This window comes from Phyllopteryx taeniolatus, chromosome 20 (assembly GCF_024500385.1).
Source record: "Phyllopteryx taeniolatus isolate TA_2022b chromosome 20, UOR_Ptae_1.2, whole genome shotgun sequence".
Lineage (NCBI taxonomy): Eukaryota > Metazoa > Chordata > Actinopteri > Syngnathiformes > Syngnathidae > Phyllopteryx > Phyllopteryx taeniolatus.
In genome coordinates, this window is record NC_084521.1 from 14,732,253 (window position 1) to 14,755,516 (window position 23,264).

The 23,264-nt window shown below is 42.9% G+C and overlaps 2 protein-coding genes across 3 annotated transcripts; both read left to right on the forward strand.

Annotated features, from left to right (window-relative positions):
- Positions 1–433: 433 nt before the first annotated feature.
- On the forward strand, positions 434–15,325 carry tnfrsf11a (tumor necrosis factor receptor superfamily, member 11a, NFKB activator). 2 transcript variants are annotated; one of them, XM_061757655.1, is made up of 10 exons: positions 434–708; positions 4,948–5,026; positions 5,115–5,240; positions 6,415–6,561; positions 6,644–6,734; positions 8,767–8,843; positions 8,927–9,034; positions 9,129–9,178; positions 9,640–10,522; positions 14,195–14,330. In XM_061757655.1, the coding sequence occupies exons 1-10, from the start codon at positions 634–636 to the stop codon at positions 14,209–14,211; spliced, it is 1,653 nt and encodes a 550-aa protein (XP_061613639.1). In that variant the 5' UTR covers positions 434–633; the 3' UTR covers positions 14,212–14,330. The 2 variants fall into 2 exon arrangements, with proteins under 2 accessions (XP_061613639.1, XP_061613638.1); XM_061757654.1 differs by having other exon boundaries at positions 437–708; positions 14,212–15,325.
- Positions 15,326–15,461: 136 nt separating this feature from the next.
- Positions 15,462–22,889, forward strand: si:dkey-73n8.3 (uncharacterized protein LOC100150965 homolog). The gene is made up of 8 exons (XM_061757656.1): positions 15,462–17,002; positions 18,954–19,059; positions 19,659–19,774; positions 19,922–20,077; positions 20,156–20,260; positions 21,402–21,611; positions 22,349–22,541; positions 22,627–22,889. The coding sequence occupies exons 2-8, from the start codon at positions 19,046–19,048 to the stop codon at positions 22,727–22,729; spliced, it is 897 nt and encodes a 298-aa protein (XP_061613640.1). The 5' UTR covers positions 15,462–17,002; positions 18,954–19,045; the 3' UTR covers positions 22,730–22,889.
- Positions 22,890–23,264: the final 375 nt, after the last annotated feature.

Below are 23,264 nucleotides of genomic sequence, written 5' to 3' on the forward strand. Positions count from 1 at the left end.
GAAATCGTGGTTCCTCGGAGTGAGGGACATGATCTCCTTCCTGTTGCCAGTGGCCATACTGGGAAAGTTCAACGTAGTGGTGGTACATGTGGCCGCCTTTTATTTAAGCGGGTGCAGGTTGTATTCCCAGCCAGGGCCCCAACCACTGCCAGTCCCAAGCCTGGGTCAAAAAATGAGTGAGTTGCATCCTTGCACCTGCCCCAAAAATGTCTGTGCATGTGCCTGGAGTCCCTGGTCAAGAAGGATTAAGTGTGCTAAGATTTTGTTTTGATACAGTTCTTGTATTAGATCTCATCTTGTCCACATGGGTGGGGTGGTGGGGTGGGGGGTTGGGGTCAAAAAAGGAAAAAGAACAACCAGAAGGTGTGTCGAGGGAGGGGGATCCACTTCTCTTAACATATGACGCTGTGTGGGAGGAGTTCCTTCTCTCTCTCTCTCTTCCCATTTCCAAGCTTTTGCACGCACGTTCCCCTACAGAAGGCGCGGGTGACTGGAGACAGACGGCGAGGGGAGAGGGGGAGAAGAAGGCGCGAGAATGCCCTGCGGCGCGGAGTGCACGCGCGCACGTGAGGAGTGAGTTACCGCGAGGTGTTGAGAAGTTTGTCCCTCGCGGGCCCTCATCGGACGGCAGATATGGGACGAAACGTCCCCCCAAGGTGGATGTTGCCATGCTGGGTGGCATGCACCCTGCTTGCCTTCTACGCACAGGTCAGTCACTGATTCGGAAGAATGAGCTGGTATCATCACTTGGATTTTTTTGGGGAGGAGGGGGTGGACTGTTTTGATTGGGGGGGGGGGGGGGGGGGTAGAAAGACTTGAAAGTGACTTGTTGTCCCTGATGATGCTTCATGCAACTCTGCGCAGTTGTTCTTCACAAGATGTGGTCGTTGGGCCCCCCCCTCATTATCTAACACAGCTCGTGTTCCAGTAAGCGCCATCATGATGACTGGAACTTGACCTCTTTCGCTCCTTTCTGCTCCTCCACAATATCTTTGCGTGACAGTTCGTGTGCAAGTTGCATTTGCCCAACCCAGAGGGCATCCTGGGAAAAGAAAGCAGTCCTCGTGTGGAGAAGTGTGTTTTTTTGTTGTTGTTGTTGTTGTTGCATGTTTTGCAAGTGACGCTGCAAACCTTCGGCTTTGGTTTTGTTCTCGCCATCGTCGCGCAATGACTGACTCACAGGATCCCCCCCAGAGAATTTCTCGGTCACAATTTGTTCCATCTTCATTTTGATGACGCGGATTGATGTAATTATGGTGAATGACGCGTGCTGCAATCTGACCGATTTGTGCGTGTGCCTCGCAACTTTTTATTGATGCATCATCCAAGCATCCATTCGCTGTTGCCAAGTGAGCAAAACTAATATTTTTGTGTTTGACTTATTGGGTTATGCTCATTGAATGCAGTGACTGTGCACCTAGTGATTTTTCTTATTAAAAAAAAAAAATAATAATAAAAAAAAAAAAAAAAAAAAATATATATATATATATATATATATATATATATATATATATATATACTATCCATCCACAGGCGCTTATCCCAGCTGACTTTTGGGTGTGAGATGGGGTAGACCCCCCTGGACTGGTCCCGAGTCAGGGCACTGAGACCACCTAGGTTGTGGACAACTTCGAGGCGTTCATGAACCCAACATGGATGTTTTTGGTATTTGGGAAAAAGCTGGAGAACATGCCCAAAAAAAAGCTTCCCAGAAAGGCCCGAGCGGAGATGCTAACCACGAGGCCCCGCCGCCGCTCCACGTACGACAAACGCGAGTTGTCCCGCTTGAAATGTTCCGCTTTCCTAAAGGGGTGTGCCGTTTAAAAATATACACGAAATGAGTCCTGGCAACTTTGCAAGGTGTTGATTTTCCTGCACCCTGGTGAATCTCAACCAAAGTGTTCAAAAAGGCAAACGGCGCTTTGATTGGCGCCTCGCCTCCGGCTGCCGAGGCCGTGATGCAAATCACGTGAAGGCTGACGGCTTTTCAACAAAACTGACAGAAAGGTGTTCAAAGTGTCGTTTTCACATTAGTGCAAAAGTTTTGTTGTTGTTGTTTTTTTCCCATTCGTCCACCCTTTGGATCCTCCCTTTGGATCCTCCCCCCCCTTCGTTCAGCCTCTCAAATGTTCCCACAGCGCCTGACCGCACGGAGGCTAAAGTTAGCTTCGAGGCCTGCGTTGCGAATGTTACCGATAATCATAAGGGTTTACAACAAACGACACAATTTGCGCCACTTTTAGTGTCCAAACGCGAATGCCCTCCTTTATCTCATCTGTGCTTCCTTCGTTCCTCCCTTTTTCTTTCTGTCCTTCATTCCTACTTTCTTTCCTTCCTTCCTTCCAACCGTTCGTTTCTTTCTAGTGTCCCTCATGCCTCGCTTCCTTTAGTTTCAGTCATCCCTGACTTCCTTGCTCCTTCCCTTCCTTTATTCCTCTATTCCTTCCTTCAGCCCTCCCATCTTCCTCTTGCTTCCCTCCCTTCCTTCCTCACTATCTAGCTGACCTTCAAAGTTCTTCCATGCTGCTTTCCCTCCTTCCTTAGTGCCTTCCTTTCGCCATTCTCCCTTCCCAACTTTGTCCCTTAAATCCTCCCTTCTTCCTTCACCCTTTCTTCTTGTCCTTCATCTGTTTTTTTACCTTCCTTCTGCGTCTGGCCTACAGTCCATCATCCCATCCTCTCTAGCTTCTGCCCATCCGTCCTGCTTCCCATTGTATTTCCTTCCTTCCTTCCAGACTTTACTTTTTCCCAGTTTCCTTCATGCATCCTTGCCTTCCTCCTTTCCTTCCTTCACCCCCTCATTCCTTCCATTCTGCTTTCCTTCTTTCTATGATTTATTTCTTCCTGCATTTCTTCCTTTAATTTATCTCAGATTCTTTCCTTAATTCCATTTCCTTCCTGGCCTTCCTTCTACCTTAAATGCACCTTCTTTTCCCCTTCCTGTCATTTTGTCAAGCTTTCTTGCGTTCCTTCTTCCAGTCCCTCCTTTCATTCTCCCTTCTTTCCTTCTTTCATCACCGACTCCGTTCACATGGTCTGCAGGTGGTTGGCGCCGAGATGAAAAGGACGACAACAGATGGGAAAATGGTTGCTTGCGTTCATGTTTTATATCTTTTTTAAAATGCCATTTTATATATGTACCATTATATATATCATGGGAAAGAAAGGGCTGAATGTGTAAAAGCCGGCTGGTTGTATTTAGGTTGTATTTTTCTACATTTAGATCAGACTCTGAGGTTTTGGCATCGTTACTGTCAAAACAAGCAAACTCACTGCTTCAGCAATGTGGCAAGCAATTCACCACTAGCACCTAACAGTGTGTGTGTGTGCGTGTGTGTGTGTGCGCGTGCGCGTGTGTGCGTGTCGGCCCTCGTCTTCTTTTCCAATTTAGCTCCCTTGTTGAGCTAATCTTCAGCATTAAAATGACAGAAAGACAGAGAACAATATGTGTCAGCATTAAATGCGTATTGTGTTGAGCTGCCAAACTGGAAGAGAATATGGCTCACATGCTCGGTTGTGGTATGTGTTTGCGCGGATTCCTGCAGTTTGTTGTTCACTGCAAATTGTCAAGGGTTCACCTCAGATATGGCTGTGAGCTCATTAGGGGTGTCGAAATCAAACTCAAATCTTACTGAACAGAAATGCTTCATTTGGCCTCCACTCTTCGAGACGCCTCGTGCGTCACTCACGTCAACAGGTAAAAACGCCTCAAATTGATAACACAAAAGGCGTGTCGAACCACCTCGAGTGGTTCGACTGAAGAAGCAAAATGGTATGACAAATAATTCATTTAAACCAGGGTTGTCAAATGTATGGCCCACGGGCCAGAACCGCCGTTCAATCCGTCCTGTGGGGACAGAAAACAGATTCGCTGCTATTTTTCAATGAAAGTAACGTTTGTTGCAAATTTTGTCCACTGGATGGCACTTACCACTTAAATGACATGGCCAAATTGCTTGCGCTGCACAATTTGTCACCTGATATTGACGCACTAAAAGATGCCAAGTTGCAGAGGCAAATTAAGCTTACTTCATAAATGCTGTGCCACATTTGCACCACAGTTCTGTGAAAATAGATACTATAATAGCAATACAATAGGCTAATATTTAAGACGTTATTTATTTTGCTCAATAAGCAACGAATATATCGGTCCAGCCTACTTGAGGTCAATTTGGGGCAAATGTGGCCCGTGAAGTCAAATGAGTTTGACATCCCTGATTTAAACTTTTCCCATCATAAAATATTAGAATAGAAGAGAAGAACAATAGGATAAGCCTTTTTTTTGCCAGCAGCAAAATGGACAGAAGCAGCACACAAAAATAATAATTAATAATTGTCCAAAGAATGTTTCAAGTCACATTTGATGAGCATGATTACGTGAACTTTTCTGTGGCTTTTCAGGCGTAGTTGAACAGACAATTTTGAATGAACTCGGAATTGTACAATTTTTTGCTTGTCTTCCACTTTGTAGGGACTTGTTTCAACTGGAAACAATCATATCAGCTATGGTTTTTGTATTCCTTTATATTATCGTTAATGGCATATAAAGGTGGGGGTGGGGGGATGGGGGGGGGGGGGAACCTTTGAGTCTCCTGGGAGAATCCTTTCACTCATTCAAATGGAGGTTTCTGTTTGATTCCAGATGGCTCCTCTTGTAAGTGGGTGCCACTAGAGTTTGGTTTGATGGTCTGGATTCTGGTCAGGTACTTCTGAGCTTGCGGAAATAATTCCAGGGCACGTCTCGGAAAAAAGTTTTGTCCTCTTCCTTTCATTACTCACCACTATATCCAATGATCACATGGATATGGAGAAAGGGAGAAAGAGGCCCTTAAAACAAAAATGTACGCTCACATTGGTGGTATTCTCTTTTTTTTTTTTTATTGCTTCAAATGTCTAGACAGAATAATGGGGAAAAAATGATCTTTTTGCTGTCAAAATATCTTTTAGAATGCAGTCTCCAAGTCTCCTCAGTGTGGCGGACAGCAGTACTTAAAAGGCTCAAGATGCTGCAATAAATGCAAACCAGGTAACCATTTTTTGTTTTGTTTAGCTTTTTTTTCACGTAATTGGCACAAACACATCCTACTTGAGATGCGACTGTTTTCTCCTGGTAGGTCTGCGCGTGTTTGCCGAGTGCACCGAATCCCATCAGACCAAGTGTGTTAAATGTGCTCACGGGGAGTACCAGCCCTACTGGACCCAAGAGACGCGCTGCCTCCAGCAGAGAATATGTGATGCAGGTCAGGAACTCTAGAACTATTGCACTCACCAATTGGATGTAACTTTTTTTTAATGGTGTAATGCCAATGAAAGTACAGTATCGCTGTCATTATTGCTATTATTATCCCTGCTGTCACACATCATGTTTTTCATTTATTTATACTATACATAAACAGTGCATAGGCTGTGAGAGATCCTGCTAATACTGATTGGAACTGGTTTGCAACGGTGACGCATAAAAATCAGCACTTCACTTACATTCACTTTGTTAGGTACGCCTAAAGAGCTGCATCAGACTTTGAAAAATACAAATCAAGAACATGGTTTACAGAATGCTTTGCACCGTAGGTGTGTGGATATACTGTATGGATTGCAAAGTTAGTCATCTGTTTGTCAAATTCGTACAGGACATACACATGCGTACAAATACAATTGAAACACACAACCAAAGTATTACAGTGATGTTTTTGTGAGAAAGGAAATTCTTTTTGGGGGAAGGAAATCTACTTCTATATTTATATTCACAAGAGAATGTACAAAGAGGGAAATTAAGACAATAGCAAGTTAAAATGTAAAGCATGTTGCATACAAACAACCTGACAGCGGACCCTGGTGTATTTGCAGTTCAGCATTCGCAGATTCAACTACGCTAGATTTTATTTAATTTTGAAATGTGTTATTATTTTTTATTATTCCAGGAAACTGCCTCTTATTCACGTGTTTCTTTTTCTCTTCTTTTTTTTTTTTTTAACCAATCCGGTCATTTTTTTCATGGCAGTTATAAGGAACGTCAGTTATTCAAGGATTTGCAGTCTTAGAGTCCACTCAACTTCATATCCATAGTGCTTGTTCTGAGTGGGCTTATGGGAGAGTCGCACAGTCTATCCCAGCTGACTTTGGGCGTGACATGCGGTTCGCCCCGGACTTCAATGAACCTAACGTGCATGGTTTTGGTATGCGGAGGAAACCCGAGTACCCGGAGAAAACCCACGGAATCACAGCAAGAACATACAAACTCCTCACGGGAAGGCCTGAGCTGAGATGCAAACCCCGAACCTCAAAACTGCTTGGCTGCCTCACTAACCACAAGACCGCAGTGTTGCTTTGTAATCCAAAACATATTAAGAAAATACGATCGGACACGCCAACATTCAGGACAAATTGTGACACTGTCGTCTGTATCCTTATTTCCAGGTAAAGGTTTCATATCACGGCCTGAAAATCTGGAGGCGGAGGAGCCTTGTCGCTGTCTTCCCAACTTCCAGTGTTCTCCCATCAACTGTGAGTTCTGTGAAAAGATTCCCACCTGCCGCCCCGGGTACGGACTAGAGGTGGAGCCAGGTCAGACGGACTTCTCCCATAAAGGAGACACACATACAGTACAACAATAGCGGCATAGCACAATGTATATATTGTATTCCAGAGTCCATAAATGGAAGGAAGATTTGTGTTCCATGCAAGAAAGGATTCTTTTCTGCAGACAACAACACCAAGCAATGCAAACGGTGGACGAAGTAGGTGCACGCGCTCCATCTTGGTTTGACATTTTGAAGGGAAAAACACTTGGTTGGTTGGTGTGCTCACTGCGAGCCAACTGTGATGAGTAACACACGCACGCACGCACGCACCGCTTCCTCTGGAACACTGGATCACATACATCACTTTCCACTTGTGCTCCCGTCCAAAAGTAGAAGAGGGAGAAACATGTTTTTCCCTCCATCAATCTTTGCACAGCTGGCTAGCTATAGATAGGGACACATGGACTACTGGTAGGTTTTAATTAACTGTCCACATGGTTTTATCTTGACATTTGAGACTTTAATTGTTTCCATAGACCTCTTCATCATTATTATTATTATTATTATTATTATTATTTTTACCTTGTACCACCTTCAGATTAATTTTAAAAGTAGTGCAATACAGACAAAGGAACTCGTATGCCACAGCCCCAAACGGGTTTAGTGTGTTGATTTGGTCTCTTTCATGCATTTTCGTGGCAAAACGTAGCATTTTAGTGACCTAATAGATTCTGTGGCAAAACTAGCATTTTTGTGGCTTTACTAAGCATTTCAGTGAGTGACCTAACATAGCATTTTTGTGGCGAAGTACTGCGTTTTATCGACATACTATAGCCTTTTGGGGGCAAAATATAACGTTTTCATGACCTGTGCAACATTTTGGTGGCACCATGTCACATTTTAGTAACAAAGTATAATGCCATTATGGCAAAATATAACACTTTTCTGTCAAAACAGAACATTTTAGAGACCTAATATAGCATTTTTGTGGCTCTGCATCCTTTTTGTGGCATAACTAACGTTATTGTCGCTTGCATAGCATTTTACTGAGCTAAAAGTGCAGAAGTGTCAGACCCAAGGCTCGGGGGCCGCATCCGCCCCACCACATCATTTTATGTGGCCCACTAAAGCAAATAGTGTGTCTCCTTGATATTTCTTCCTAAATAGATTTGCACCAAAACTTCCCTTTTACTAGATATAAAATCATTTATCTTCACCAAATCTCTTCTGAACTTAATTTGGGTTTGTGCTATTTACTTGCCACTATTTTCCAAGATATTTCAAATTCAATTTGTTGTCCAAAATATATAGATTTAACGAGTGAATGCAGTGGCAATAGTGGATATGTAATAAAATGAAGAGGCGATATAGTTTTCACAAATTTACAGTCATAATGGCCCTCTGAGTGTAGCCAACAATGATGTGGTCAGAGATGAAAACGAGTTTGACACCCTAGGTATAGTATTTTTTGGTAAAACTGGAGTTTACTTGACTAAATATAAGCATTTTATTGAGGTAATACTGTATAGCGGTTTTTAACCAAATACAGCATTGTTGTGGCTCAACATATTAATGACCGAAGATGTGGCTAAACATATTAGTGACTGAATATTGTATTTTTGTTTTTGTGGCCTAAGAACGTAAATAGCGTTTTGAGGCAAAAGGTGCATTTTACTGGCTATACCTAAGCATTTTAGTGACCTAATACAGTAGTATAGCATTTTTGTGGTAAATCTAGCATTTTTGTGGCTAACCATAGTGTTTTAGTGACATTATAGCATTTTATGGAAAAGAAAATTACATTATTATGTCTATGTGTACTTTTACTGATCTAAGATAGTATTTTTGTGATAGAAGTTTGCATGGATACATATAGCATTTTAGTGGCAGATTTTTGCATTTTCAAGCCAAATATAGCCTTTTAGTGGCACAATATAGCATTTTAGTCACCTAATTTTGTGGGGGGAAAAAATTTACATTTTCCTGGCAAAATTGATTTTTTTGTCTGGCCAAATGAAGCATTTTCTGTGGAAAGTGTTGCTTTTTAAAAAAAAAATATATATAAAAAAACATTGTATAATTCCATCGCAAAAGACAGTGTTTGTAACACAGCACATGATGGCAGGACTTGAAAACTGATGCAAGGCTGAACGTTTTGTTGAAATTTCCGCAAAATTCTTGTTGTGGACCAAGATTATTATTATTAAGTAACTCACTTTATTGTGTCTTTCATTCTCCCTTCTCTCAGTTGTAAGGCAGAGGGCAGGAGTGAGACAGCACCGGGCAGCGCTCACGCAAACGCTGTATGTGGACCACCTGTCTCCAGTAAGGAAAATCACATCAAATCATACAAATAAATCAATCAATCAATACAAATCCTAAATATTCTGACGTCATGCTACCTGTAGGTGCTGCCCCCTCCTGGGTGATCGTGTCAGTGTTGTCAGCCATCACTGTCCTCTGTCTCCTCATCCTGCTCCTCTTCTGCTACAAAGACAAACTCAAGTTACTCTCCGGTAAATTGCAACTGTACATTGTTTTGGTTTCAAGCTGGCATCCACCGGCCTGTGTGAAAAGTAAATGGGGAAAAAAAAAATGCTTTCTCTCCAGTTAATCTGCGATCTTGCGTTCAGAATCTGAAAAGGACAAGGATACAGCAGGTAAAGTGAAATTTCCGTCTATTTACAAATAAACATTATGATGTAATGAGGCAATTGTTTTTGTGGCAAAATACAATATTTGGTGGCGAAAATGTGTCATATTTGGGACAAAATAAAGTGTTTTGGGGGATAAATATAGCATTTTCATTGCAAAACATCACACTTCAGTGACAAAATCTAGATCCTTTGTGGCAATTTTGTAGCTATTTTTTTTGTTTTTTTAATCCTTTTTTATTAAATCAAAAATAAAAATGTTGGGCGCATGATCCATGTTTTTACAAAATGTCATTTATTGATTGATTTATTCCTCAATTGTGCTGGGTCCATAAGCAATCCTTACCCAGAGATTTTAACCATACTTTTGAGTAGTGCTTGCTGCACTAACACGCAGTTATAAAAGCATCCATTTAAGTTCACTGGCAGAGGCAACATGAAGCATGTTTTATTTGTTGTTGGTTTAGGAGACTTTGGCCCCTCTTTACCACAGTGGAGCAGCAGGAGGTCTCAAATACAGCCCGTGTGAGACCACCAAACTCTTCTGCCAAGCCCCCCACATGAGCGATGGTGACGAGGCCCCATGCACCTTACTCCCCTGCACTCCCGCTGCTGCAGTCTCCCTCCCTCAGACCCAGGAAATGACCACGACTGAAGGCCCACAGAGGGAGGCAGTGACGGAGGAGCAGAGCCAAGGTTCCAGTGGTCCCGAGGAGGTGTCGGAAGACGAGGAACTCACCAGTGTCTCTCCGCTGTTGCCTGGTTCCTGCATATGCGGCGTTCAGGTCCAGGAGCCTCTGGAGGTCGGGGAGAATGAGGACTGTAGCCAAGCTGTCAGCCCTGGGACTCCCTGGACTTGCTCTTGTGGTGGTCTACATGCAGAAGGGAGGTCAAAGGAGGACCACATAGCCAAGAGTGAGGCAAGCATTGCCTCTCTTGTTTCCTTTTCACCCCATCTCCTCCGCTCTTCCTCGGTCACTCCTCCGTCCAGCTCTGTTCCTGAGCTCTGCGTGCCTTTGAGCGAGGCTAGGCCAAGACCAGAGTTCAAAGGTCACCTGAAAGACATAACAGCAGTGAAGCAGAAGGGATATTACAGACTGGAAAGCACAGACTCCTCCTCCACAGACAACAGTGGGCCCTCTGTGATGACCTCGGTTAGCCCTTTAAAGACCTCCTCCTCTATTGGAGATCTCTACTCAGAAAGGCCTCAGGAGGCCCCCAGCCAGGAGCAAGGCCACAAAGCCTCCTGGGAGGACAGCAGAGGAAAAACACTTCTGTCTGGGGACACAGAGCTCGAGTGCCCCCCTGGAAGTCTTCACAGTCAGCTTGCAGAACCAACTCTTACCTCAGGTGCGTTTTAAAAAAAAAAAAAAAAAAGGTATGCAGTAGAGCTGCTCTGTGTTGTACTGAGCAGTTTTCCCAATATTTTGGTTAGCTTGCGTAGATACATGGAAGGGACCGAATAGAATATAAGTACAATAATAAAAAATGTTGGGGTCTACTTCATGACCATCTGAAATCAGGCGTGGTGCGTGGTGCGTGGTGTAATTCTGCGCGGACACGTGTTGGAACGTGTTTTCCTAATTTGGCGGATGCCCGCAGCGAGTGTATTTAAAAAAAAAAAAAAAAAGGGCGGTCTGCGCCACTGTAGGTGTGTCTCCAGCTGACTTCATTCCGTCTGCCCACATGCTCCCCGATCAAATGCACCAAAATCGCCTTAGATCACGTGCGCCAAAACTTAAAGGCGGTCACAGTAAGCATTAAGACGAACTTTCTGACACCAAGATCTCACGCCTCCAAGCGCACCTCCAAGGGCCCACCCACCCTGGGTGCGCTCGGCGCGGATCCATCTGCCAAATTGGCAAACACGCACAGCGAGTCTTGCACTTGCACAAAAATCCAGATATGCCAGTTGTTACGCTTTATTTGAAAAATATGTTTCTTAGTTTTTATTGATGATATCAATGCTGCTAATCATTTTAAAAAAAAATGCTTAATGGCGTATGTATCCTAGCTGCTGGGATGCTTACTGGTATGCAGTAGATTTTTAAAGGGCACAGTATTGCACAGCAGCCTGAGCGATTTTTGCAATGACCTATGGGAAGGAAATGATAATAGTTGTCTTTATTTTAGTCTACTTCGCATGGGGCTCATTACTCGGCCTGCCAATACTATGAACTCAAACTTAAAACCACACAATGCACAAACTATAGTCAAACAACTTCAGGATGGACTACACTGTTTGTGTGTCCAGGGTGGCAGTGGTGGCTGTCGGGCAGGGTGGGGGGGGCCCTTCACAGGGGACTTATGAATGGGGGCCCAGAATTTGGTGCTACGCCCCTGGTCACTAGTTCTGCCAAGACAATTTGTTTCTTTATGTAACAAAGATGGCCTCATGACTGACTCGAAAAAACCTAAATGATGTGCTAGTGTGCATGCACGTTTTGTGTTTGCCAGGTGGATCCGCTGCGCTGTTTGCGTAGGCCGCCTCACTGTTCCGCCATACACAGTTTGATACACTCGCCGTTTAGGGTTTCCACAGAAAAGCTCCAAGACTAAGAAAGAATCGCAGATCTGAAATGTATGTTGGGTTTTACTGGAAAGTTGCAGCGTCCCATGGCTCATCTGTTGAATATTTCTTACAGGGGCCAAAAAGACAGACCTCCCTCCACGAATCACATGAATCCACAGAATGGTTGCAGTAGGTTTATAGCAATTCGATTTTTGACTCCTCCCCTGGACCCAAAACTTACTAAATATAGACAATCATGTATTGCCATTGTTTTAAACGGAGAAGCTAACAATGCCAAGCCAATTAATGTATGCGCTTTCACAGTGTCAAAAATAGGAACGTAACATTTTTAGAATGCATTCAAGTTTGGTTGTCCAAGCGCACATCTCTGAAACAATGATATTAGCAGAGGTGTTTTAAGGCTGGTCCAACCACATTACGCACCATAAAAGTAGATATTTTTGGGTTGCCATGGCATCGACTTCCCTGATTGAAATCGAGGTGCCGTTCCAAATATTTGTAGGCTGTTATTTTAAGAAAAAAAAAGCCACGTAGTGGGATAATATCACATACCCACTGGCAATAAAACATAGTAGAGGACTGGGTAAAATAGAGTTAAGTGACAAAGTTGCTTTTCAATACATACGCTATGTTATGTGTTGGACCACACAGCAAAAAAATGAAAAGGATACTTTTTTTTTTTTTTTTTTAAATAGTGGACTACCAGAACCACACTCAGACACACAATGTTTTGTGTGTGTGTGTGTACGTGCGTGCGCGTGCGCGCGCATCAGTGTGAGCCATGCCATCAGCAGAGTTCCTGTTTCCTCAGAATTTCATAGACTTGCGCAAAGTGACCACAGGTTTAATTGGAACAAGATGTGCACAGCTTGAGTAATACTTTCATAACCCCATCCACCCAACACACACGCACACACACACACAAATCTGTAAGACTCTCGCTTGATAACGGGACCCCATAATTACACACTTGAAACAAACACCATTTCCCATCACGCGTGCATTAGATGGACTTCCCGCAAATACTATTTCAAGTTCAAGGTCACCTGTCTGCTCCATATATACGTTAATAGAGGATATCTTGCCATTGAGGAATTATCCTTGTAAAATAATGAAAAATACACGCAGAGATGTTCTGTCAGCGTTCAGCTCGGTTTAAAATTACAGTATGTTGCTGTTGTTGGGCATCCAGAGAAATCAGTCAGATATTGGAAGGGATGAAGAGAAGCAGATTCCAGAGAGCTTGGTTTTCAAACTTGTGGTGGAAGGACATATTTTCAAGTTCGACCTCTCACGCTGTTATTCCAGGAAAAATAAGTTGTTTGCCTGCCTCTGCTGCAGCTACGTTCGTGTGTTTTTCTTTGTTTTCTGTCAACGCGGCTGCCTGTGTGCTTTCGTCTGATGCGGTATGTGTGTGTGTGCGTGAGAGTCACAACACGTCGTCTCCTTCCGTCGGCGGGAAAGTCAGACAGAAGGTCAAATTAAAAAAAAAGCAGTGGCCTTAAAGTGAGAAAAAGGCTCCCAAATAGAAATTGTTTATTGCGTCTGCTTGCATGCAGCCATCGCTGTGTAAAAATATGGTTTGTACTGAGGTTGAACTGAATGAAAGGTTTGAACACCCACTTTTCTGCATCTCCTGAGGCTCATTTGCATCGTAAACAAAATGTTCCTCAGGGTGGTCTTAGGTTTCCCAAGCTAAAACATGCAGATCAGTAAAAGTAAACGAGGGCCAGAAAACATCTATATTGCACTACAAAGCGGTGGGCCTTTCTTTTGTCACACTTTTTTTTTCAGTTTTATTATGACCAAAAAAAAAAGACAATTGTATTGTTTTTAAATTTATATGTACGGTCAAATGACTCGGCGGCACGGTGGGCGACTGGTTAGCACATCTGCCTCACGGTTCTGAGGACCGGGCGGGGTTCAAATCCCGAGTGGGGTTTGCATGTTCTCGCCGTGCCTGCGTGGGTTTTCTCCGGGTCCCCCCGTTTCCTCCCACATCCCCAAAACATGCATGCTAGGTTGACTGGAGACTCTAAATTGCCCGTAGGTGGGAATGTGAGCAACAAATGGTTTGTTTGTTTATATGTGCCCTGGGATTGGCTGGCGACCGGTTCAGGGTGTACCCTGCCTCTCGCCCGAAGATAGCGGGGATAGACTCCAGCACGCCTGCGACCATCGTGAGGATAAGTGGTACAGAAAAGGGGTGGAAATGATTACAATAAAGAAATATAATATTTCTTTTCTTCTTTAGTAAGTATTTAAACTCACCGCTTTATTACATATTAACTATACAATCTGAGTTTCAAGACAAAAGCTGTGTAAAAAAAAAAAGAATTGCCAGTGAGGAAGTGCACTAAACTGCAAACCAATCACTCTGTTGGTGAAAACTGATCTTTTTCTTTGTTTTTGTTTTTTTTGATGCAGCTCTTGCGAAGTCATCACTCTGCATTATGTTTATTGCAATTTTCTTTATCTCCTGCTCACAGTGTTTTGTCTCGACTAGGTCAAGTTTCGGGGAGTCACAACACCACCTTCATCTCCAGCGGTCAGGTGGTGAACTTCAGCGGTGACGTCATCGTTGTTTACGTCGGTCAGACGTCTCTCGGAAGCGTTGCGGCGCCGTTGGATGACGACTTTGCGAGTCCTGTACAAGAACAGGCCAATGAGACTGCTTCGTTTTTCCAGAGTAGTCTGAGGTCAGCGGGGGACTTTACCCAAAAGCCATTGCAGGATGACACCGCGCAGGCACCAAAGATGACTGCATAATGTCTCAATGGAAACCAAAGCACTAAAGCAATGATGCTCTCTCACCATCGACACACTTTTTCAACTACTCCATCCATCCATTTTCTATGGCGCTTGTCGTTTTAAGGTCAAGGGTGAGCCGGAGCCTATCCCACCCTGGATTGGTTGCCAACCAGTCAACGGGGTAATTGTATTAGGCTAACTCAAGTTCAGGCTGGCAGACTTACTGGAAGTGCATTTCAATTGCACCATTAAAAGGGATCGTTTGCCACTTTGGAAAAGCGTCTCTAAAAGATCCGAATGTTCGCAATGTGGAAGGAATCGTTAGAAGCCTTATAAAATCATACCATGAAAACAAATCTTTTTATGGTGGGAAATTTAATCTCCTGGCTACATTAGACGGGAGATGTCAAAACTTCTTTAAGGAAAATATTAACTGGCCTTTCTCAGAGTAACTTTCTTCCAATGGAAAGCTTTTTTTTTATATAAATGTAATAAAGAGACACATCCAGTTTTGGTACGAATCTTGTTTTTTTCTCTGTATGAAGATTTGTTTTCATACTGCACCAATTGTGCAGTTTCTCTTGGAAAAATGCTATGCATTTGATAAACTATTTTTATTTCAGTATGTTTTAACATGCAGGCTTTAATGAAGAAAATGAAAATGTCTTTATAATAATTTGTTTGAAACAAATTTGCATTGTTTGTATATTCATCTTTTTTTTGTTTTTTAATGTGGTTGACCAAAAGTTTACTGTATATGTGAAGAATGAATATTCCAACCACTTATTTTATAAACAGGGACAATCATAATAATTGCAGTGGATGACAAAATGAATATTTTGACTGAAATTAAACTGTTTTGCATCTCATCCTGTCAAAAGATGGCTGACGCCCATCCTGTGCCTTGTGGCCTCTCTCTGGGAGCTTTGCTATTCTGGGATGGGCAAATTACAACCAAAGAGCCATTTATGATGTCGAATCTTTTTGAGGCCCAGTTAATTACACATGTGGCCGGGGCCTCTTTGCTCTTGTGTTAGCTCTCAGAAGACAGGCGGGCTTTCATCATGCGTAGGAGGATTTCGAGCAGCTGCAAAGTGCGGGCAATCCACCATCTTGTCTGGCCGGCGCCGTGGAGGGTACCACATGAGAGGAGAGCTGGGCTGTACAACTTTTTTTTTTATTTTTTATTAGCCATGTGTTCATAAATGAGCACCTTTTCTCATGTTAGTTGAAGGATGGAAAACAGGAAGTTGTGAGCAATCTTCACATTGAATCTCCACGTTGTAACACTGGTGCTACACTTCACCCTCGTGTTGAGCGCATGTACTACACTATAATGCTGCACCCACATCGTATTTACTATGAATAATGAGGAACTTCAAGGCCTCCATTCCAATAGAGAAGACTCCAGAGGAGTGCAACACTGTAAACTGCCAACCAGAACTTCCTGTTGTGGAAAGCACCTGAAAGTCCACATTCATGCAGCGCTGAAATTACAGCCGTCTCACCTGTGGATGGAAGGGTTTCAATTTCCTTGTTCCGCTTTGACTTCATTGTGTAGAGAAGAGTTTTGGATATAAAGTGAGAGGAAATTGATTTGAAATAGCAAAGGGCAGTTGAACAATAATGTGTGGATACTGTTATAGTAAGGTAAATTACAGGAAATATTTCAAAACATACAAGGTGGTTTCCAAATAGACCATAGTTTGAGACCATCGTCATTGTAATTCAGTAAAAGATTCAAATTCAGGATTTACAAATAGTAATAATAACAATGTTAATTACAAAATACAGGCTATATTTATATGTATTTATTATGCAAATATAATTATATTTATTTCATTAAAAAATGTCAAAATACACCTGCTATGGTTAATATGAGGTCATCATCATTGTAATTTGTAAAACAAGGAATCAAAGTCACAATCAGCAATCATGATGATAACAATGATAATAATAATAAAATATATGATTTGTATCTAAGAGTCACTGATGGTGTAGTGGTACACTCGCCTGACTTTGGTGCAGGCAGCGTGGGTTCAGTTCCCACTCAGTGACGTTGTGAATGTGAATGTGAGTGCAAATGGTTGTCCATGTCTATATGTGCCCTGTGACTAACTGGCGACCACTTCAGGGTGTAGTCCGCCTTTCACCCGAAGTCAGCTGGGATAGGCTCCAGTGTCCCGTGACCCTAACTAGGAAAAGCGGTGTTGAAAATGGATGGATGGATGGATGGATTTATATCTATTTATAATAAATAAAGTACTGATATTTAATCATATTAATGCTATATTAATATATATAATATTATTCCACAGCTTTCAGTATGCATAAATTCCAAAGAAAAAAGGGTTAGTATTGTAAATCTTGATGTTTCACCACACACACGGCACGGTGGATGACTGGTTAGCGCGTCTGCCTCACAGTTCTGAGGACCGGGGTTCAATCCCCGGCCCCGCCTGTGTGGGGTTTGCATGTTCTCGCTGTGCCTGCGTGGGATTTCTCCGGGCACTCCGGTTTCCTCCCACATCCCAAAGACATGCATGGTAGGTTGAATGACAACTCTAAATTGCCCGTAGATGTGAATGTGAGTGCGAATGGTTGTTTGTTTGCATGTGCCCTGCGATTGGCTGGCAACCAGTTCAGGGTGTACGCCGCCTCCCGCCCGGAGATAGCTGGGATAGGCTCCAGCACGCCCGCGACCCGCGTGGGGATAAAGCGGTAAAAGAAAATGGATGGATGGATGGATGGATGGATATATATATATAGATAGATCCAATAAATCATTGCACTTTCAGGTGTATTAATTTGCCTCTATATGTATTGTTTGGGTTACTAATTGCAGATGTGTTGAGCTGCACGGCATCATACTGAGAAGTATTTCTAATATTTTGCCTGCAGTATCATATACAGACAGACACTCGTGTTGCTTCATTGCACAAATGCGTTCTATAAAATACAGAGACAACATGAACATCAAGCGTCTTAGCAAGGCCACAGATGAATGTGTGCCAGCGTAGAATTCCCAACTTCCTGGAACTCGGTGGAATGCAGCTGACATTTTTGGGGTCTTGAGCACAACCCTGTCCAACACCACAAGATCTGTTCTGTTCATCAACAAGTTCTATGAACTTCATATTTGTTCCTTCGGCTTGTCTGCCGTTTTGTGATTTAATCTCTTCTTCTTCTTTTCCTTTGGGCTTGTCCCGTTAGGGGTCGCCACAGCGTGTCATCCTTTTCCATGTAAGCCTATCTCCTGCATCGTCCTCTCGAACAACTTCCCTCACGACATCCATCAACCTTCTCTTTGGTCTTCCTCGAGCTCTCTTGCCTGGCAGCTCCGTCCTCATCATCCTTCTACCAATATACTCACTCTCTCTCTCTCTGGACGTGTCCAAACCAATGAAGTCTGCTCTCTCTAACTTTGTCTCCAAAACATCTCACCTTGGCCGTCCCTTTGATGAGCTCATTTCTAATCCTATCCAACCTGCTCACTCCGAGAGCGAACCTCAACATCTTCATTTCCTCCACCTCCAGCTCTGCTTCCTGTTGTCTCTTCAGTGCCACTGTCTCGAATCCGTACATCATGGCTGGCCTCACCACTGTTCTATAAACTTTGCCCTTCATCCTCGAAGAGACTCTTCTGTCGCACAACACACCTGACACCGTCGTCCACTTTGTCCAACCTGCTTGGACCCGTTTCTTCACTTCCTGCCCACCCTGACCCCAAGTATTAAGTCCTCCACCCTTGCTATCTCTTCCCCCTCCACCCCTCCCATTCATGCACATACCTGTATGTCATCAGGACCAACTGCCTTTCCATTTTCATCCTCTTTAATGCCTTTTCTAACTTCCCCCTGACTAATCATTGCCACTTCCTGGTCCACCACACTTGTACTTCTCTTCTACTCTTCCTTCTCTCTCATTTTCTTCATTAATCAACTCCTCAAAGTATTTTTTCCATCTATCCAGCACACTATTTCCATCTCTATCCTTAAGCACCCTAACCTGTTGCACATCCTTCCCATGTCTATCCCTCTGTCTGGCCAAACTGTTGAGATTATTTTCTCCAACCTGGCATACAATCCATGTATCCTTGTCTCCTCTCCTCAGTGTCCCACTTCTTATTAGCCTTAAAACACCGCTGCTCATATTTGTTTGGCAAAGTTTTAAGCCGATGCCCTTCCTGACGCAACCCTCTGCATTTATCCGGGTTTGGGACCGACCTACAGTTTGCACTGGCTCGTACCCCCCCATAGGGCTGCATTTCTTTGAGATTTAGTATGCCAGTACACATTTTCAAACCTGGAACGTACACTCCTGATCAAAATTTGAAGACCAGTTGAAAAATTACAAAAATTGGCATTTGTATGTGTGAATATGTTCTCTGTTTGCTGGGCTTTTCATGAAAAGGAGCAGCTCGTGATCCCTATCAACATCTCAGTTTAATTGATTAGTTCCAATCACAACACAGCAGCTGTTTGTGTCTTACAACAGCGGTAGACTCTCATTTCTGTGCCAGTCCTCCGTCTACATCCTTGCCTCAACATTCCGAAGCACATCATCATTGCGCATTTTAAAGCACCAAGATGCAAGCTATAAGGTAAGAAACCTAAACGCAAATACTTTTAAATGCATAATTACTATATCTTTTGCTAATTACTAATTGCTTCTCACTGATATGAAATCTTCAGAAGGTTAAAAAAATAAATAAATAAAAAGGTTAGGCGCTGCTTTTCTAACCTTGAGGCACTTTTATAATCGGGAATATACCATCTTTTCCAATTTGTCATGGGTCACTTATTATCAAGTGTAAAATATTGTACGCTATTTTACTGATCATCAAGAAGGCACAACATTTCTTAAAATAAAGCTTGATTCATATTTTGTGGAGCAAAATGCATGTCTCCTATCTCCCCTATTATAAGTTGAAAAGTATCGTTTATGTCAATACTTGATGCAGTTTGCAAATTTTGGGTCTCGGTGAGGTGAAGAAGAACATTTGTTATTTGACTTTTTACCTGCAAATGTTTGGGAAACCCAGATGGACATTGAACTTTATTTCACAAAAAAGTAATATGCAACTATTTCTGCGAGCATTTTGAATAGTACTTTTATATTCACTGCTTCTATTGTCGAGAAAACAACTGATCATTTTTCAAATAGTGTTTGAACAAATGTGCGTCGCTTCTTACTCAACAGGTCTCTGATTATCCCCAAGTGGTCGTCCGATGTTCGTCTGAACGGGAAGACGGCTGTCGTAACCGGTGCCAACACAGGAATAGGCAAAGAGACGGCAAAAGACCTGGCTATCAGAGGCAAGATATACGCGTCTATTGAGTGTTCTGGTGATTTGGTGTTTTAGGCCTGAGCAGTGTAGCTATCACAATCTACCTCACGTGATCTTCCTCACATTTCAATGTGCACGGGCTTGGCTGTTAACCCTTCTCATCTAACCTGTCCAGGTGCCAGGGTGATTCTGGCTTGCAGGGACATGGCGAAGGGAGAGCAGGCGGTCCGAGACATCATGAGGGAGGTGCCATGCGCCAAAGTCGTCGCCAGGCATTTGGATCTGGCCCAGACCAAATCCATCTGCCAGTTTGCCGAGAATATCTACAACAGTGGGTGGCGCACGTGCTCGCGTATTCTAAAAGTGTGAAAGTCTGAATGTTAATGAAATCAATTCATTCTATTTGCAGCTGAGAAGTCTCTGCACTACCTGATCAACAACGCGGGCGTGGCTCTTTGCGCTTACTCCACCACTGTGGACGGATTTGAGACGCAGTTTGGAGTCAATCACTTGGGTATAAAACTGGGGTCTCTTATCTCTGTCTCAAATCAAAGGCCGTAGGTCATGTAACTATTGTCTTTATGGTTCGAATTTGGTTGGTTAAATAGTTAATTTTTCCTTAACACTGTAATGGTAACTGACACCATATATTGCGTTTAACAATAATGCTTAACTATGTTTATCATTTCATATGTGGCTGTTTCTGCAAAAGCAAAGCGTGGAGAGTCTCTGTCACGGAAATGCACGGTTGCAGTCAATGAATGGAGACGAGAGGCTCTCAAATACCCACAGTCTAATTTTATTTCGTCTCTTTGTATTGTTATAATACAGTTACTGCGAGCAGGGCAATCCACTTCTTCAGTGACAAGTGAGCCATGTTATTTGTGGTTCAATAAAAAGAATTACAGTACAGAATATGTGGAACCGATAAGAACACTGGAGGTCAACGTTTTCCCTTTGCAACGAGTTGGCATACAATATGTGAGAGGGCCCTAAAAACTGAAAGTGCTCTTCAAATAAAGTTTTCCCAAATCTTGTTTCAGGTCATTAGTACCACTATAATCTATGGTCAAGAGTGAATTTTCCCAGATAAGATGGTTTTCATGTATTTTTGCACACTCCAAAACCCATTAAGACCTCCCCAAGCTGTTTTTTTATTACAGTCCATCCGGTTAGCGGCAGTTTGAATTTTGAATATTCGCTAAATCTTTAGTTTTAACCAAAACATTTAGATTTAACATTTATATTGAGATCTAACGTTATTATAAAAACTTGCCATTTAGATTGAACCTGTAAATTTAGCTTTATATCTAACATTTAGATTTCGATTCAACATTTAGATTTAACGCTTAGAATTAGACTTAGATTCCATATTTATATTTAACATTTAGATTTGGATTTAACATCTACATTTCACATTTACATTTATATTTCACATTGCTATTCATCAATTAACATTTCATATTTCCTCACACCATTTCTTCGAAACCTGGCGCAGGCTGAGGTAGTGCACGGGCCAACCAATAATTTATCTTTCGCATTATTTTCTTTGTGTTAGTGGAGCGAGACGAGCAAAGTAAGAATGCGATTGCTCAGTGCTACCGTTGTGTTTTCACTGTGCATATGACAAACATCTTGAATCTTGAATCTTCCAGGTCATTTTTTCCTTACCTTCCTGCTGCTGGACTTGCTCAAGCATTCTGCCCCTTCCCGGGTCATCACCCTTTCCTCGAGCGCTCACACCATGGGCAGGATCCAATTTGATGACCTGGGCGGTGAAAACAACTACCACCCTGTGCAGGCTTACGCACAGAGCAAGTTGGCTAACATTCTGTTTACCAGAGAGCTGGCCAAGAGGACCGAGGGTATTTTGTGTCTTTTTAAGTCTCTCTATGTGTCTCTTAGCCTTGTACTCGCCAATGTGCAGATAAAAATGGCTGCTTTCCAATGTGAGAGTCACATGCATTAACCACAAGTGCTTTTGGCGAGGGACTGAGAAGGAATCAAGCATGCTTGAGGAGGATACAATGTTTGTCTTTGAGAAGCAGCAGTGTGAATACCGCAAACCCTTTCAGCTAATTATGCTAAGCAAAAGGTCTGTTTGTGTTATATACTTTGACTCGCCAGGGGATTGTGATTGTGAGGGAAGATCCTTCAAGAAGCTCTCCTAAGACAAGATCAAGTTTGAACAGTTCCATATTGGGACAATTCACGTGCTACGACAAACACTGTTGAACACTTGAATTCTTACGATCATCAAATAACATGTAATCTCGTCGTCAGTACGGAGCGCAGCTGGGAGAAGTTGAGTAGTTAAAGTACCACTCTGGCACAATTCATTGGGATATGAACAGGCAGAGTGACTGATCGTGCTGCTGGAAAGTGGAAACGACTCCGACTTTGAACTAATGCTTTGTGCTCGCTTTGCTTTGCTGCCGCGACGGGTTAAATGCCAAAGTCAAATGTTGAGCCGTCCGTGCAAATATAAAGTGGAACGCTGGAAGTCGAGCAAGTTGGGAGGTCCAACAAAATGGTCTCTTTTTTTTTTGTGAGGCAGCAGTTTTGGATGTGCTGATGTGAAAGAAACACGTTTTGCTTCCAGCATTAGGAGTGATGGCTTACTCAGTGGACCCCGGCGCCGTCAACACCGAGATAACCAGGCACATCAGGAGGCCTATGGCGGACGTCATCCGAACGTTTTCCTCTCTGCTCAAGACGTCAGCAGAGGGGGCCTACACCACCATCTACTGCGTGGTGACTCCTGAGAGCGAGCTGCTCAACGGGGAGCACTACAAGTGGGTCTGCGGGGCCGGGCCACGTGCCCGGGAGCGTCTGCACGGATCACCTCAATGCTTTGTACTAACGGAGTTCTCCTTGCAGGGACTGCGCCTATTCGAAGGGTTGCAGGGCGGGTCGAGACGACGGCACCGCTTTAAAGCTGTGGGCTGTCAGCTGCCACCTGCTCGGCATCCGCTGGAGATGAACACCGACGGCGACATGTTTCATATCACGCTGAGGTTACAGTGCTGAGAGCAGGAAGGCCTGTGGCGGATAATTGAGGACGCATGCAAAGAAGATAAGAGCAGAACGGTGACAAAGGTTGTCGTTGTACGTGACTCCAAAGATTAAAAGATACTACTGATAAACGGTCTGGTGGTCGTTTGTGCTACTTTGCACGTTTTGGTTGACCTTTACGAGGACTATCTATCTATCTATCTATCTATCTATCTATCTATCTATCTATCTATCTATCTATCTATCTATCTATCTATCTATCTATCTATCTATCTATCTATCTATCTATCTATCTATCTATCTATCTATCTATCTATCTATCTATCTATCTATCTATCTATCTATCTATCTATCTATCTATCTATCTATCTATCTATCTATCTATCTATCTATCTATCTATCTATCTATCTATCTATCTATCTATCTATCTATCTATCTATCTATCTATCTATCTATCTATCTATCTATCTATCTATCTATCCAGGGTTTGTTTGGCCGAGGA